Raw genomic sequence first — 13489 nt, forward strand, 5'->3', positions numbered from 1 at the left:
TTCTCTTTTTCTCTTCCTAAGTCTGGCTAGGAGCTTATTTATTTTGTTTATTTTCTCAAAGAACCAGCTCTTGGTTTCATTAATTTTTTCTATTTTATTCTCAATTTTATTTATTTCTTCTCTGATCTTTATTATGTCCCTCCTTCTGCTGACTTTAGGCCTCATTTGTTCTTCTTTTTCCAATCTCAATAATTGTGAGTTTAGACTATTCATTTGGGATTGTTCTTCCTTCTTTAAATATGCCTGGATTGCTATATACTTTCCTCTTTGAACTGCTTTCGCTGTGTCCCACAGAAGCTGGGGCTTTGTGTTGTTGTTGTCATTTGTTTCCATATATTGCTTGATCTCTATTTTAATTTGGTCATTGATCCATTGATTATTTAGGAGCATGTTGTTAAGCCTCCATGTGTTTGTGAGCCTTTTTGTTTTCTTTGTACAATTTATTTCTAGTTTTATACCTTTGTGTTCCGAGAGGTTGGTTGGTGTAATTCCAATCTTTTTGAAATTACTGAGGCTCTTTTTGTGTTCTAGTATGTGGTCTATTCTGGAAAATGTTCCATGTGCACTTGAGAAGAATGTGTATCCTGCTGCTTTTGGGTGTAGAGTTCTATAAATGTCTATTAGGTCCATCTGTTCTAGTGTGTTGTTCAGTGCCTCTGTGTCCTTACTTATTTTCTGTCTAGTGGATCGGCCTTTTGGAGTGAGTGGTGTGTTGAAGTCTCCTAAAATGAATGCATTGCATTCTATTTCCTCCTTTAATTCTGTTACTATTTGTTTCACATATGTTGGTGCTCCTGTATTGGGTGCATATATATTTTTAATGGTTATATCCTCTTGTTGGAGTGAGCCCTTTATCATTATGTAATGTCCTTCTTTATCTCTTGTTACTTTCTTTGTTTTGAAGTCTATTTTGTCTGATACTAGTACTGCAACACCTGCTTTTTTCTCCTTGTTGTTTGCATGAAATATCTTTTTCCATCTCTTGACTTTTAGTCTGTGCATGTCTTTGGGTTTGAGGTGAGTCTCTTGTAAGCAGCGTATAGATGGGACTCGCTTTTTTATCCATTCTATTACTCCGTGTCTTTTGATTGGTGCATTCAGTCCATTTACATTTAGGGTGATTACTGAAAGATATGTACTTATTGCCATTTCAGGCTTTACATTCGTGGTTACCAAAGGTTCAAGGTTAGCTTCTTTACTATCTAACTGTCTAACTTAACTCGCTTATTGAGCTATTATAAACACAGTCTGATGATTCTTTATTTCTCTCCCTTCTTATTCCTCCTTCTCCATTCTTTATATGTTACGTGTTTTATTTTGTGCTCTTTTGTGTTTCCTTTGAGTCCTTTTGTGAGTAGTTGATTTTATTTTTCGCCTTTAGTTGGTATTTGGTTGGTCTGCTTTCTTTGCTGTGATTTTATTTTCTCTGGTGACATCTATTTAGCCTTAGGGAGTGGTTCCATCTAGAGCAGTCCCTCTAAAATACCCTGTAGAGGTGTTTTGTGGGAGGCAGATTCCCTCAACTTTTGCTTGTCTGGGAATTCTTTAATCCCTCCTTCATATTTAAAAGATAATCGTGCTGGATACAGTATCCTTGGTTCAAGCCCTTCTGTTTCATTGCATTAAATATATGATGCCATTCTCTTCTGGCCTGTAAGGTTTCTGTTAAGAAGTCTGATGATAGCCTGATGGGTTTTCCGTTGTAGGCGACCTTTTTTCTCTCTCTGGCTGTCTTTAATACTCTGTCCTTGTCCTTGATCTTTGCCATTTTAATTATTATGTGTCTTGGTGTTGTACTCCTTGGGTCCCTTGTGTTGGGAGTTCTGTGTGCTTCTGTGGTCTGGGTGACTATTTCCTCCCCCAGTGTGGGGAAGTTTCCAGCAATTATTTCTTCAAATACACTTTCTATCCCCTGTTCTCTCTCTTCTTCTTCTGGTACCCCTATAATGCGGATATTGTTCCGTTTGGATTGGTCACACAGTTCTCTTAATATTCTTTCATTCCTGGAGATCCTTTTATCTCTCTCTGCCTCAGCTTCTCTGTGTTCCTGTTCTCTGATTCCTATTTCATTAATGGCCTCTTGCACCTCATCCAGTCTGCTCTTAAGTCCTTCCAGAGATTGTTTTATTTCTCTATTCTCCCTACCAACTTTAACCATTAGCTCTTGCATATTTCTCTGTAGCTCCATCAGTGTGGTTATGACCTTTATTTTGAATTCTTTTTCAGGAAGATTGGTTAGGTCTGTCTCCGCAGGCTCCCTCTCAGGAGTTGTCTGGATTATTCTTTATTGGATCAAATTCTTCTGCCTTTTCATGGTGATATAGGTAGTTGTGGGCAGTTGGCATGTGTGTCAGCAGGGAGAACAAAGTCCCGTTCTGCTTGCTGGTTGCCTTCCTCTCCTGTGAGAATGGCAACCCCTAGCGGCTTGTGCTGGGCAGCTGCATGCCAACGGGGCCTCTGAGTCTGGCCCCCGGCAGCTGTGGAGGAGGCTCTGGGTGGTTGCTGTGGGCACAGATGCTCTCAGGCTGCTTCCCTGCTATGGTGGGTCTGTGCCGGAGGGGGAATGGACAGGAGGCTGTTTAACGCTGTGAGGGGCCTCAGTGCTGCACTGCCTCCCAGGGTGTTAGGGCGCCTGGATTTCCCTGGGATTCCCAGCTGTTGGGCTGAGTGTGCTGGGATGCTTCCATCCAGCTGTGAGGCCCCTGCCCCTTTAATACTTCCAAAAAGTACTCGATTTTCTTTTGTCTCAGGGGCACTGGCTGCGGGGACACGCTCACAGATTTTACTGTTCCATTTCCATAATAGCCAGCACCCACACGATGTGTGTTTGTGCTCCCGGTGCGGATAACTAGGGCTGGGTATTTAGCAGTCCTGGGCTCCCACTCCCTCCCCGCTCTGGCTCCTCTCCTCCTGCCAGTGGGCTGGGGTTGGGGGGTGCTCGGGTCCCCCTGGGCCGTGGCTTGTGTCTTACCCCCTTCGTGAGATGCTGAGTTCTTGCAGATAATAGATGTAGCCTGGCTGTTGTGCTGTATCTTCTGGTCTCTTTTTTAGGAGTAGTTGTATTTGTTGTATTTTAAAAAATATATATGGTTTTGGGAGGAGATTTCTGCTGCCCTACTCATGCGACCATCTTGGCTCCTCCTCCCACTTTCCCATTTTTAAACCATACTTTTTAGCAACCGTGACACCACTATCTCTTAATTTTTCTTCTGGGTTTAAATCTCAGCTCTGTGACCTTGACCAAGTCACCTAAGCTTCCTGAGCTTTAGTCTCCTTGTTGGTAAGGTGAGCACAATAATGTGTAGTTGCCATAGTCTTCTGGATTAAATAACATACATTAAGCCCCAAGCACAGTGTCTGGCACATAGTGGGTGGTCATAAATGTTTCCTTTTGCTATCTCCAGCTCCTTCCTTTCTGCCTTCAATGCATAGGTCTTTCCCATCTTTGACTCTTAATTTTACTCCCTATCTAGATGTTGTCTTATGTACATGCCTCAGATAAAAAGGCAATTTGGTGTTTTTATAATAAGGTGGGCTTAATGTCAGTATTTCCAGTAACAGGCACAATTTTTTAGTTAAGACTTGTGGTTGTGAGATATATGTTTGAGTTACACAAAACTGAAAGCTTGGATTTTTCTCTCACAGCTTCCCTTGGAGTGTTCTTGTTGTGGATGAAGCTCACAGGTTGAAAAACCAAAGCTCCTTGCTGCATAAGACACTTTCAGAGGTAAACTCACAGGATAGTCTTAGTTTTTATATAACAACCTTTAAGGAAAATATAGCTTAGGCCTGTATAGAGTCAATTAAGTTGAAAAGCTTTTTTTTCAGTCAGATTTCTGCAGTTCTAAATAAACATTTTGTGAGTGGCAAAAATAGGGCTTAATATGACCTAACTTCTTCTTCCACTTGTCTTTTATAAAGGAAATAATGTTACTAAAATCTGGCTATCAAATAGTAACACTCTACCTCAATAAAATACATTGTACATTTTGAAATGTTTCAACTCTTGATCTTTTTCAAAGGAGCAATTTCTTTTTTAAAAAATCTGATTACATTTCTTCTGTCTTTCAGTAGCAACATATCCGACATATTGTACCCTTCCCCCATTTACCTGTTTAAAAAATTGGACAGTTCACATAGGCTATGAAGACACCCATTCATGCCATTGAATATCAGCACCAGTCTCAGTTCTTTGTTGTACTTTTGAGTATGACACCGTTGGTCTCTGGCATCATTGTAGAGAAATGTCACTGTAGCCCTAGATTTGCCCTCTTTTCTGAGGATCCAGTGGAAAACAGCTTGTGAATATGAAGTGCCCATCTCCTTGTTGACCTAGTAAAGGCTGGTTCATTCATGAGACCACATCTGCAAATTTCTGTGGTCATCATTGAAGTTTGGTCCCTAACCCTATAATAATAAATCAGTTAATAAATTTAGAGGTCACTCGGGGAATTCTGTATTTACTGGCTGGAAGTTGCGGTTTTTAGTGTTTAAATGCAGGTATGGTCTCCGTCTATTATTAGACCAATCTCAAGATTGCATCCCCTTTTGGGGCCCCCTTTGCTCTGTGGTGTCCTCTGCCTTCTTTTAGGGACTCTTTTAACAGTGTCTCTTTCCTAAGGAGTTGCCGTATCTTGGTGCCTAACCTTGTAAGAGACTGCTTCATAAACTTCCATGCCTGTGTACTAACTTATATGGGAGAAGAGAAGCAGCTGTAGTAAATAATCCTGGGTTTGTAGTGGGGAAAGTTCTGTTTCTGGACTCAGAGCCTTTCCTTGTTATTCATCAGGAAACTAAGGTTTAGAGTGATTAAATGAGGGAATTTTCTGCATTAGCTAAGCATTCCCTTTTAGGTGAGGTTTGAATTGTAGGCAACTAGTTGGTTAAAAAGAAACACTCATTTATTGATTGGGCTGAGAGGTGGGGAGAAGGGTACTGCCTGTTTTTCCTTCTTAATATTGATTTCAGCTTGTTAAAATTAGAAACAACCTAAAGTGCAAAGAGATAATTGGTTATGCAATTTATGCTGCACCTATGCAGTACATTTAAAAAGTTAAGACCGCCATGGAAAGTCTTGTAGAATAATATTTCATAACATGGGAAATGTTTGCAAAATATTTTACACACAAAAAGTTTATAAAGTACTACATACAGACAGACATCATCTCTGGAGTTTTTCACCTAATTATGAGTTTTGATGCCAAAATGGACACTACTTTCAAGAAAAATATTAGCTCATGTGATAGTATAAGTTGACTGTAATGACTGACAACCATGGTGATCCTTGTGGCCTTATGTTGCTTGGTCATCGCAGCTCTTTGCTCGGTTAGCACATGTTGTAAAACTGTGAGTTGGCTATTGGAAGCATTTTTTTTTGACCAATTCCCATACTTGAAATACTATGAAAATACTGCCTTCCAAGCAGACAGGCATGGATGGTGGACATTGATTAGACAATTTAAAAATAAATAAAAAATGGAGATGGCAAAAAAATAAAAAGATAACATTTCAAATCAGTTTTAATTGCATCTTATTACAAAAGCAGTATCTTCTTATGACTCCCTCCCATATCAAAATATAGAAACACAAGAAGAAAAGTAAAAATCACCAATGATCCAACTCCCCTGCATACATTAACATGTAGTGTATATGCTGCCATGTCCTTTGCTGTGCATGTGTACACTCAAGCATATAAATATGCATACATATTATTTAAAAAACAGTCTAAATATCAAAATACAGTAATTATGTATGTATTTGTATATGTATATGTATACACCTACTATATTTTGATATTTAAAATAATGCACATATACAGGATATGGTCTTCCCTTTCTGCTATATTAACTCATATGTGTAAGTTCTTATTAGTGTCAGTGTAGAGGTTGCCCTTTGCTTGATGTAATAGCTTTTGTTACTGTTTTTCCTCACCTTTTACTTCATTAGTTTCTTTTTCTTGGTGCTCTCACCTGTTGCTCAACATAAAAAATTTCTTTCCAATTTGGATTGTATATGGCCCAGAAATGTGCAGAAGTCTTAATGTCTTCCATGTGGTGCACCATGAAGTTTTACAGAGGCCATTCTTTAGTATAGGTCTTCTGGCTTTTTGCTTGTAATGGTGGGGCCTAATGCTATAGCTTTGCGCTTCTCAAACTGCATGAGCATGTGCTGTGTGCCTCTGACACCTCAAGAGACTCCCCCATGTAGGTAATAACACATAGCTTGAATCCCCACCGAGACTGATTAACAATACCATGTTGAATACTCATGTAACACTTGAGAGTTTGCACAGTGATTTTACTTAATCCTTGTTAACAGTATCTCCTTCACAGGATTATTCCCTTCTTATAGCTGAAATTGAAGAGATATTATTTCCTACCTCAAACAGCTAGTATATAGCTTGAATCTGAGCCTTCTGATTTCACATTCCCATGGTCATTCCATTAAATCATGCCCCTCTTTGTATGGGTAAGGGTTGTGATGGGTAACTCAATTTTGTTTTCCAATATTATGGATTTTTTACTTTACTTATTTATGTATTTGAGTTCTCAGTAGTCTTCAGTCTCCTGTTGACTGGAACTCCCATCCAGAACAGCCTCCAAGAGCTCTACTCCCTCCTCAGTTTTGTGGAGCCTGATGTCTTTTCCAAGGAGCAGGTAGAAGACTTTGTTCAGCGTTACCAGGATATTGAGAAAGAGTCTGAATCAGGCAAGTTCCCTTTCTACAAATCTTGCCCAAGAGGTCTGGCCCAGAAACTGCCCTAGTACATAATAGGAAGTGGTCATAGATGGAAAAGAGGGAGAATCAACAACCAGAGGACGTTGTCCAGGGAGATAGATAAAGAGCCACACAAAAATAAGATGATGTTACATCCTTCGTGTTCCCAGTTGTCTGCTAATTATGAGTCTTATTTCTTTGTTACATGATTTTACAATAGGGCTTATTTGGGTCATTTTTGGAAGAAATCATCCTTTTTTTTTCCAATGTGTAATTTCTATAAGGACTTTATTGCCTGAGGAAGTAGCATAGAAAGTTAAAGTATGGGGGTGCTGTGGCCCCAAACTACTGTTCAGTATTCCATAGCACTGGTATTTCTTTTAACACTGTATCAAAACCAAAAGCCTGGGATGGATGGGTGGTGGGAATAAGGAGGGGAATCTTCCTCATTCACATAGCTGGGACATGGTTTATTAATTTTTTTGTTATTTATCTGAGATCCAAACTTAACTGGACTCTTATATTTTTATTTGCTATATCTGGCAACCCTACATATGGTATAATTCCAATTTAGGATAGTTTTCAACATTCATGACACCTGGGGAAGGAGCAAGGGAGCTGAGTGAAAAGAGCTAAGTGTGAATAACAGCGACATTAGCATCCAGCTGTGTGACTTTGGATAAGGTGTGCTTAATGTCTCTGAGCCTCACTTAGCTATCGAAATGGGGACAATATTACTTGCCCTACATTTCTAAGCTGTTATGCTGATCAATAGGATTAAATGCAGAAGTGTCCTTAAAACAGAAAAGCTCCATGTAAATTATTAGCAAGAATTAATTACTAGATTATTAGTAAGACTTAAATTCTTTGAGTGTTCCTAGTTCTTGATTTAAGAGTCAGTAAGGATTTCAGAAGAGGTTGGGAAGAAGACTCCAGTAAAGGAAGAAATACGAAAAATAACCATGCTAGCCTAGGATGTGGAATTGGCAAGACAGTGAGAAACAAAAATAAATTACTGTATGTTGTCTAGTGGTTCCAAAGACTTGGTTTTGCTTTTGTGTCACACCTCTGGAGTTTTTTTTTTTCCTCACACAGCGAGTGAACTACACAAACTCTTGCAGCCATTTCTGCTGAGGCGAGTGAAAGCTGAGGTAGCTGCAGAGCTTCCCAAGAAGACGGAGGTAGTGATATACCATGGCATGTCAGCACTGCAGAAAAAATACTATAGGGCCGTCCTGATGAAAGACCTAGGTAAGCAGAGGGCGTGTGTCCATTTAGAGACTAAATGAGAATGTGACTTCATGCAGGAAAATATTTTATCATCACACTTGGCTTTGCATAGCAAGAACATGGGCTGGAATTTTGTATTCTGAATAATATGCCGGTAGCTGCAGTGCACTGGGGCAGATAGCTATAGTAGAACTCAGACTTTATTGTTTGTTGCACTTGTGAAATTTCCTCCCCCCCCCCCCCCACCCAGTTTTCCTTATTGTCTAGCAGTTGTGAAGCAGACACTTTCAGGTATCCCAGTCATGCCCTTCATCTTCTTGCTTAGTCAGATATTTAACACATTGCAAAGCTTTTTATTGAACCAATTCACTGAGAGTAATTGGGAGTGGGAAGGAAGAGATAGAAATGGGACAGTCTCCCAGTTTGCATTATTTTGTCCCTTTTTGGCTCTGCAACACCTTTTAAAGAAGGAAATTTAGAATTTTGTATAAGTAACAAAGTACTCCTGAGTTTATAGGTAGGCTTCTTCCTCAAAACAAAGTGAAAGTTAAGAAAACGTCATACAGATGTGCTGTTATTTCTTAATGCAATTTAGCCAAATTTGGGAGGTTAATATAAGTTCGAAAGATATGTTGTTGAAATGAATAAGATTATTTATGGGAACTTAGAGGGTTTTATTGTTATTCAGTAATCCATATCTCTGTCTCTTTTTAAAAAAATTTCAGATGCATTTGAAAATGAAGTGGCAAAGAAAGTTAAACTTCAGAACATCTTGTCTCAGCTTCGAAAGTGTGTGGATCACCCATATTTGTTTGATGGTGAGGCAGTGCCCTTTTTTCTCACATTACTTTTTGATATTTCTGTGGCCAACATCATAACAAAATGCAATAAAAGAATTGCCTATATTTACTGTCTATTTTTCCCCCATTTTCTAGTTAATTTTTTATGTTGATGTTGTTAGGCGGAAAGATATGAATGGAATGAAAAGAGGGTGGGGCCCACTGAGAACTCAGGGAGAGTTAATCAGGTAAAGCCAGAGAGCCACAAAGGACTCACAGAGTTCATGCCCTTTGCAGTGTGAGTTCATTCCACGTGCTCTGAATCTGGGCTGGCCTTGAGACTTGCTCTAACTAATACAAGTGAGGTAGGGCAGAGACATGGGACAAGCATTTTGATTAATTTTCCTAAAAAGGCTGAAATGTGAATAGCATAGTGGGCACAAGAAGGACTTATCTTGAGGCTAAGAGCAGAGAGTTGGGAAGTTAGATTCCTAACATATTCTTTGATAATCAGCCAGCAACCCATCCTAAGGCAAGACAAATAGTCTTAACTGATGTGGTCCCAGGGCTTGGAAGTGGCCACTATCTTAGAGAGGAACAAAAAGTTTATTCTACAGAATTACTAGAGGACCGGCTACAGATAATGACATACTGTCTTTCGCCAGGGATAGACATCCTGGGACCGCCTGACAAGCCTGCGCCCCCAACCCTTTACCTTTATCCTATTCTTGAAAATCCATAAAAGACCAAATCCCAGCTTTTGGGTGTGCCTCCTCTCTGAGGCCACCCACACTCACTTTTCTTGGAGTGTGTCTCTCTGTCCTACTCCAGACAAGTAGGGAGGGGCTGCTGAGAGCTGTGATCTGGGCTTGCAGGTTTCCGGTGCCTGGGTGACCTGGACAGAACAGCAGCTGTACGATCATGCTCCATAGTAGCCCACCTGAAAATCTCCTTTCTTTGCCTTTGGGAAGTTCTCAGAGCATAATCTCACTCCATCCAGTGCTCTGCGGCTCCCCCAAATCCTGAGGTGGTGGGGCTTAGTCCCCATGCCGTGAGATCCAAGGGGACACTGGACGCCAGGTGACACTGGCTTTAGGAGTTGGCGAGGGATTGTGCCCCATGCTGAGGAGTTCGGTGAGCTTCCCTTTCCTCATCTGTTTTTCCTTCCTCTCTGCTTCATTCAGGTAAACCTGCCTTCATCTGCCTTGACTCTGGCCCACTCCTCCTCTGGAGTGTATTCGAATAAAACTTTCATTCTGCTTCACTTCTGTGCCTCTGCCCTTCAAGTATTTGTTGCAGTGGGGACAGGAACCCAGGAGACAAAACTCAAATCCCCAACAATGTTATCTAATATATTGTTTATATTCAAATTTCTTCATTTGTCCCCTTATGTCCCTTATGGCTTTGTTTTTTGTTTTCTTTTAAAATTCAAGATAAAGTTAGAGATTTTACTTTGTATTTGTCAAATCTCTTTATTCTCCTATAACTTAGAAACATTCCTCACCCCTTTGTGGGGAGGGCTTTCTTTGCCTTTTATGAAATTAACACTTTTGAAGAATCAAGGCCGATTATTTTATAGTTTGTTTCATAATCTGGGCATACTGGTCATTTCTTAATGATGAGATGTCTCATTGTTGTGAACCCACTCAAGTCAGCCTTTCATCTCCAACATTACACGTTCACCAGTGATCTCTAATGGTTGTCATTTCACATTTTGATTAACCTCTCAAAGCCTTTGACACAGTTGACCTTCTTTCTTGAAGCACTTCTTCCTTTGGCTTCTGGGCAGTCCTCTGTCTTACTACCTGCCTTATGTCTATTCCTTCTCAGCTTCCTTTGCTGCTTCCTTTTCAAGTTACAGATGCCTGCAGATTTCCCTGTAATTGCCACATATTTCCATATGTAATGCTTTCATTTTCATTCAAACTTGGGCTTTTTTGATTCATTCTGATTGGTATCCTTTGGGATACTTCCAGGACTTTGTGGTTGTGGGGCTTCTGGTAGTGGAAGGATCAGCACAGGGTTTGCTGCAGTTGTTTTAAGGGAGTCTTTGCCAAGTGGCACCATGAATTGTTTAAAGTTTCACAGACTCTTAATTAAGTGCATATGAGAACCTTCTTTGAAGGGAGGGGGCATTGGGAACATGTTAGATCTTGAAAGAAGCCCTCTGGATTATTCTGCCTGCCACCCTGCACCTTGAGAATTATTAGTTTATGAATCTAAGCCTGTTTCTTGATTTGTTTTCTAGAGTGAGAGCCTCAAGATTTGAATTTTGGGTCTCTTTGGCCTTCAGTATTGCTCCTTGAGCCTCAGTTTCCTTGATCTTTGGAGAAACATTTATTAGGCTTATTGGGTGTGTCAGGTTTTGTGATTGATGTTGAGCAGCACAGAAGTCATCACAGAAATAAGGAATTATAAAACGCCTCAGAGAGAGATGAGATGTGGGCCTGTTAACAATAGGAGGAGCATGGCCTCTCGCTGTGGCCTAACCATGGGCTTCTCCGCTCGGGCTCTGTCCTGATGGGGACATTACTGGGAGTGGGATCTTTCTTTTTCAGGTGTGGAACCAGAGCCTTTTGAAATTGGAGACCACCTGATTGAGGCCAGTGGGAAACTTCACCTACTGGATAAGCTGCTGGCATTCCTGTATTCCAGGTTGGTGGTCACTTCACATTTCCTACTCTAAGCTGATGATTGTGAAAACTAGAGTAATGAGCAACTCACTGATTTCTGAGACTTAATTCCAGTTTTCCTTTTTCCAAAATCCTGATTCAGGTTGCACCTTCTCTGCAACTACACTTCCATGTCATCACATCTCATCCCATCCCCTCCATAATCATCCTTTCCTTCCTTGAATTCCTACAGCACCTAGGATCCTAATTCAGCACTTGGCAGGGCCCTGCCTTAGTCTGCTCTCTGCTTAATTGGTGCATATTAACCATATCACTCCAGCTAAATTGTCTAGTTCCACAAGGACAGAGATAACATCTGGCATTTCTCTTACAATTGCCTACTTATACCTTGTATTGAATTGGCACATTATAAGGGCTTAGTAAATACTCCCTTTTGTTAACTTGTGGCGTTTGGTTTAAACTCAGGGGGAGCTTGGGGGACTCTTTCCCAGAGACATGAATTGGGCATCAGAAGACCAAGTCAGTTCTGGAGCTTCTGAAGGTTCAGCTGAGTGTTCAGTGGCTTGTACTCCAGAGGGTCAGAGGAGACTAGAAAAAGCCCAGCTTCTCAAGGATTTCAAAGTTGTCACTTTGGGACAACTGCCCCAAGTGGGCCTAAACCAAACTAAAACCTCAGATTTGGCAAAACTGCCGAACATTAGGAATGTGCAAGTCAAATAATTGCATGTCTTACTGTATTTTATTTGCTCTGCTGTATCTACTGTATGTTAGATTGAAGAAGAACCCACAAATATCTCTGCCTAACCTTGTCATTTCACAGGTGATGAAACAGGCTCAGAAAGGTAGTGTGACTTGTCTAAGGTCACACAGCCAGAAAATGACAGAGATGGGATTAGAATTGAGGTCCTTGAAAGTTCAGTGCCTTTTCCACCCGCTTGGGGCTAGAATCTTGAAGGAGTTTTTCATACTTGTTTCTCTTGTACCCATTGCAAGCTCAGATTAAATTAGTTTTCCTAATGATAGTTTTGATAGTGCTGTACTTCGTTTATACAAACCTAAAATAATGGCTGATGACATGGGGCTGTAGGTTTGACTTTGTTCTTGACTTAATCCAGCTCTTCTCTCTGTATGTAAGTTTTCTTATGTGGAATATGAGATGCCACCTGTTCCTTGTTTCTCTAAAGTGATGACACTCAGACTTTTCAACCAAAATAGATGTAGATGAGAGGATAGTGACTGTCCACCCCAGGTAGAGAACAGTTGTGGATGGCTGACCACAAGCTCTCAGGGGTTCCAGTTTGGGTTGTTTTTTCATGTGTACATTTTAATTTTCACATATCTTTGTTTATTTGCTACTAAAATGAAAGTGTATATAGTTCTTCCATTTAGTAAATTGAAATTTCAGAAAGAGGTGCCTTGGTTACCCTAGGGCTTCCTGTACCCCCTGGTGCATCGACACATGCTCCTGGGAACATCCCCACTCCGGTTTGAGAACTGTAGCTCTGAAGGTTCCAGCTACTGTGGAGCTGTATCATTATATAAAGTACTTGGCATTTCTGAGGCAATCTCTGTTAAGTGACTGATACTACATTTCTTCTTCAGTATTTCATTTATTTATAAACTTGTATTCCTTGGTAAGTTTCATCTGAGGGATATTTATCTTTATTACTATTAGAGTTGGCATGTTTTCCTTTTCTTTTTCTTGCTAGGGGCCATCGAGTTTTGCTTTTCTCCCAAATGACCCAGATGTTGGACATTCTCCAGGACTACATGGACTACAGAGGTGACGTCCACTGGCCATGACATTGCCCAAACCTGTTTTAGGCTTGCAGTCCAGTAGGTCCACGAAGAGTAACCTTGGGTGTGGGGGTGTTACAGAGGAAAGCAGGGAAGGGACGTTATTCAGAACCAAAGGAAGATTGAAAGTAAGGAGAGTGTGTAACACAAGGATTGACTGCAGGGTAGAGATACATGGGCACAAATAAACACACGTTTCCATCAGTGATGACGATTTAAAATGATGGGTACTAAAGAAAATGGGGGTTGCAGAAATGTTGAGTGTTTTGAAAATATATGATAAACAGTTTCATTGACAAGAGCTTTCAGTGTCTTGCAACATTCAACTCAGCA

General features: G+C 40.5%; 1 protein-coding gene across 3 annotated transcripts in view; it reads left to right on the forward strand.

Annotated features, from left to right (window-relative positions):
* The window catches only part of CHD1L (chromodomain helicase DNA binding protein 1 like), a 77180-nt gene that overhangs the window by 25522 nt on the left and 38169 nt on the right, over positions 1-13489 (forward strand). For 2 of the 3 annotated variants that reach the window (XR_008997109.1, XM_057500626.1), the window contains exons 6-11: positions 3646-3727; positions 6546-6712; positions 7817-7968; positions 8673-8765; positions 11285-11381; positions 13069-13142. Coding sequence is in view for 2 of the 3 variants with exons in the window: in XM_057500626.1 (XP_057356609.1) it covers positions 3646-3727; positions 6546-6712; positions 7817-7968; positions 8673-8765; positions 11285-11381; positions 13069-13142 (665 nt within the window). In the remaining variant the exon portion in view is untranslated. The remainder of the gene's footprint in view (positions 1-3645; positions 3728-6545; positions 6713-7816; positions 7969-8672; positions 8766-11284; positions 11382-13068; positions 13143-13489) is intronic. The other variant, XM_057500627.1, reaches the window with a different exon arrangement.

This window comes from Manis pentadactyla, chromosome 4 (assembly GCF_030020395.1).
Source record: "Manis pentadactyla isolate mManPen7 chromosome 4, mManPen7.hap1, whole genome shotgun sequence".
Lineage (NCBI taxonomy): Eukaryota > Metazoa > Chordata > Mammalia > Pholidota > Manidae > Manis > Manis pentadactyla.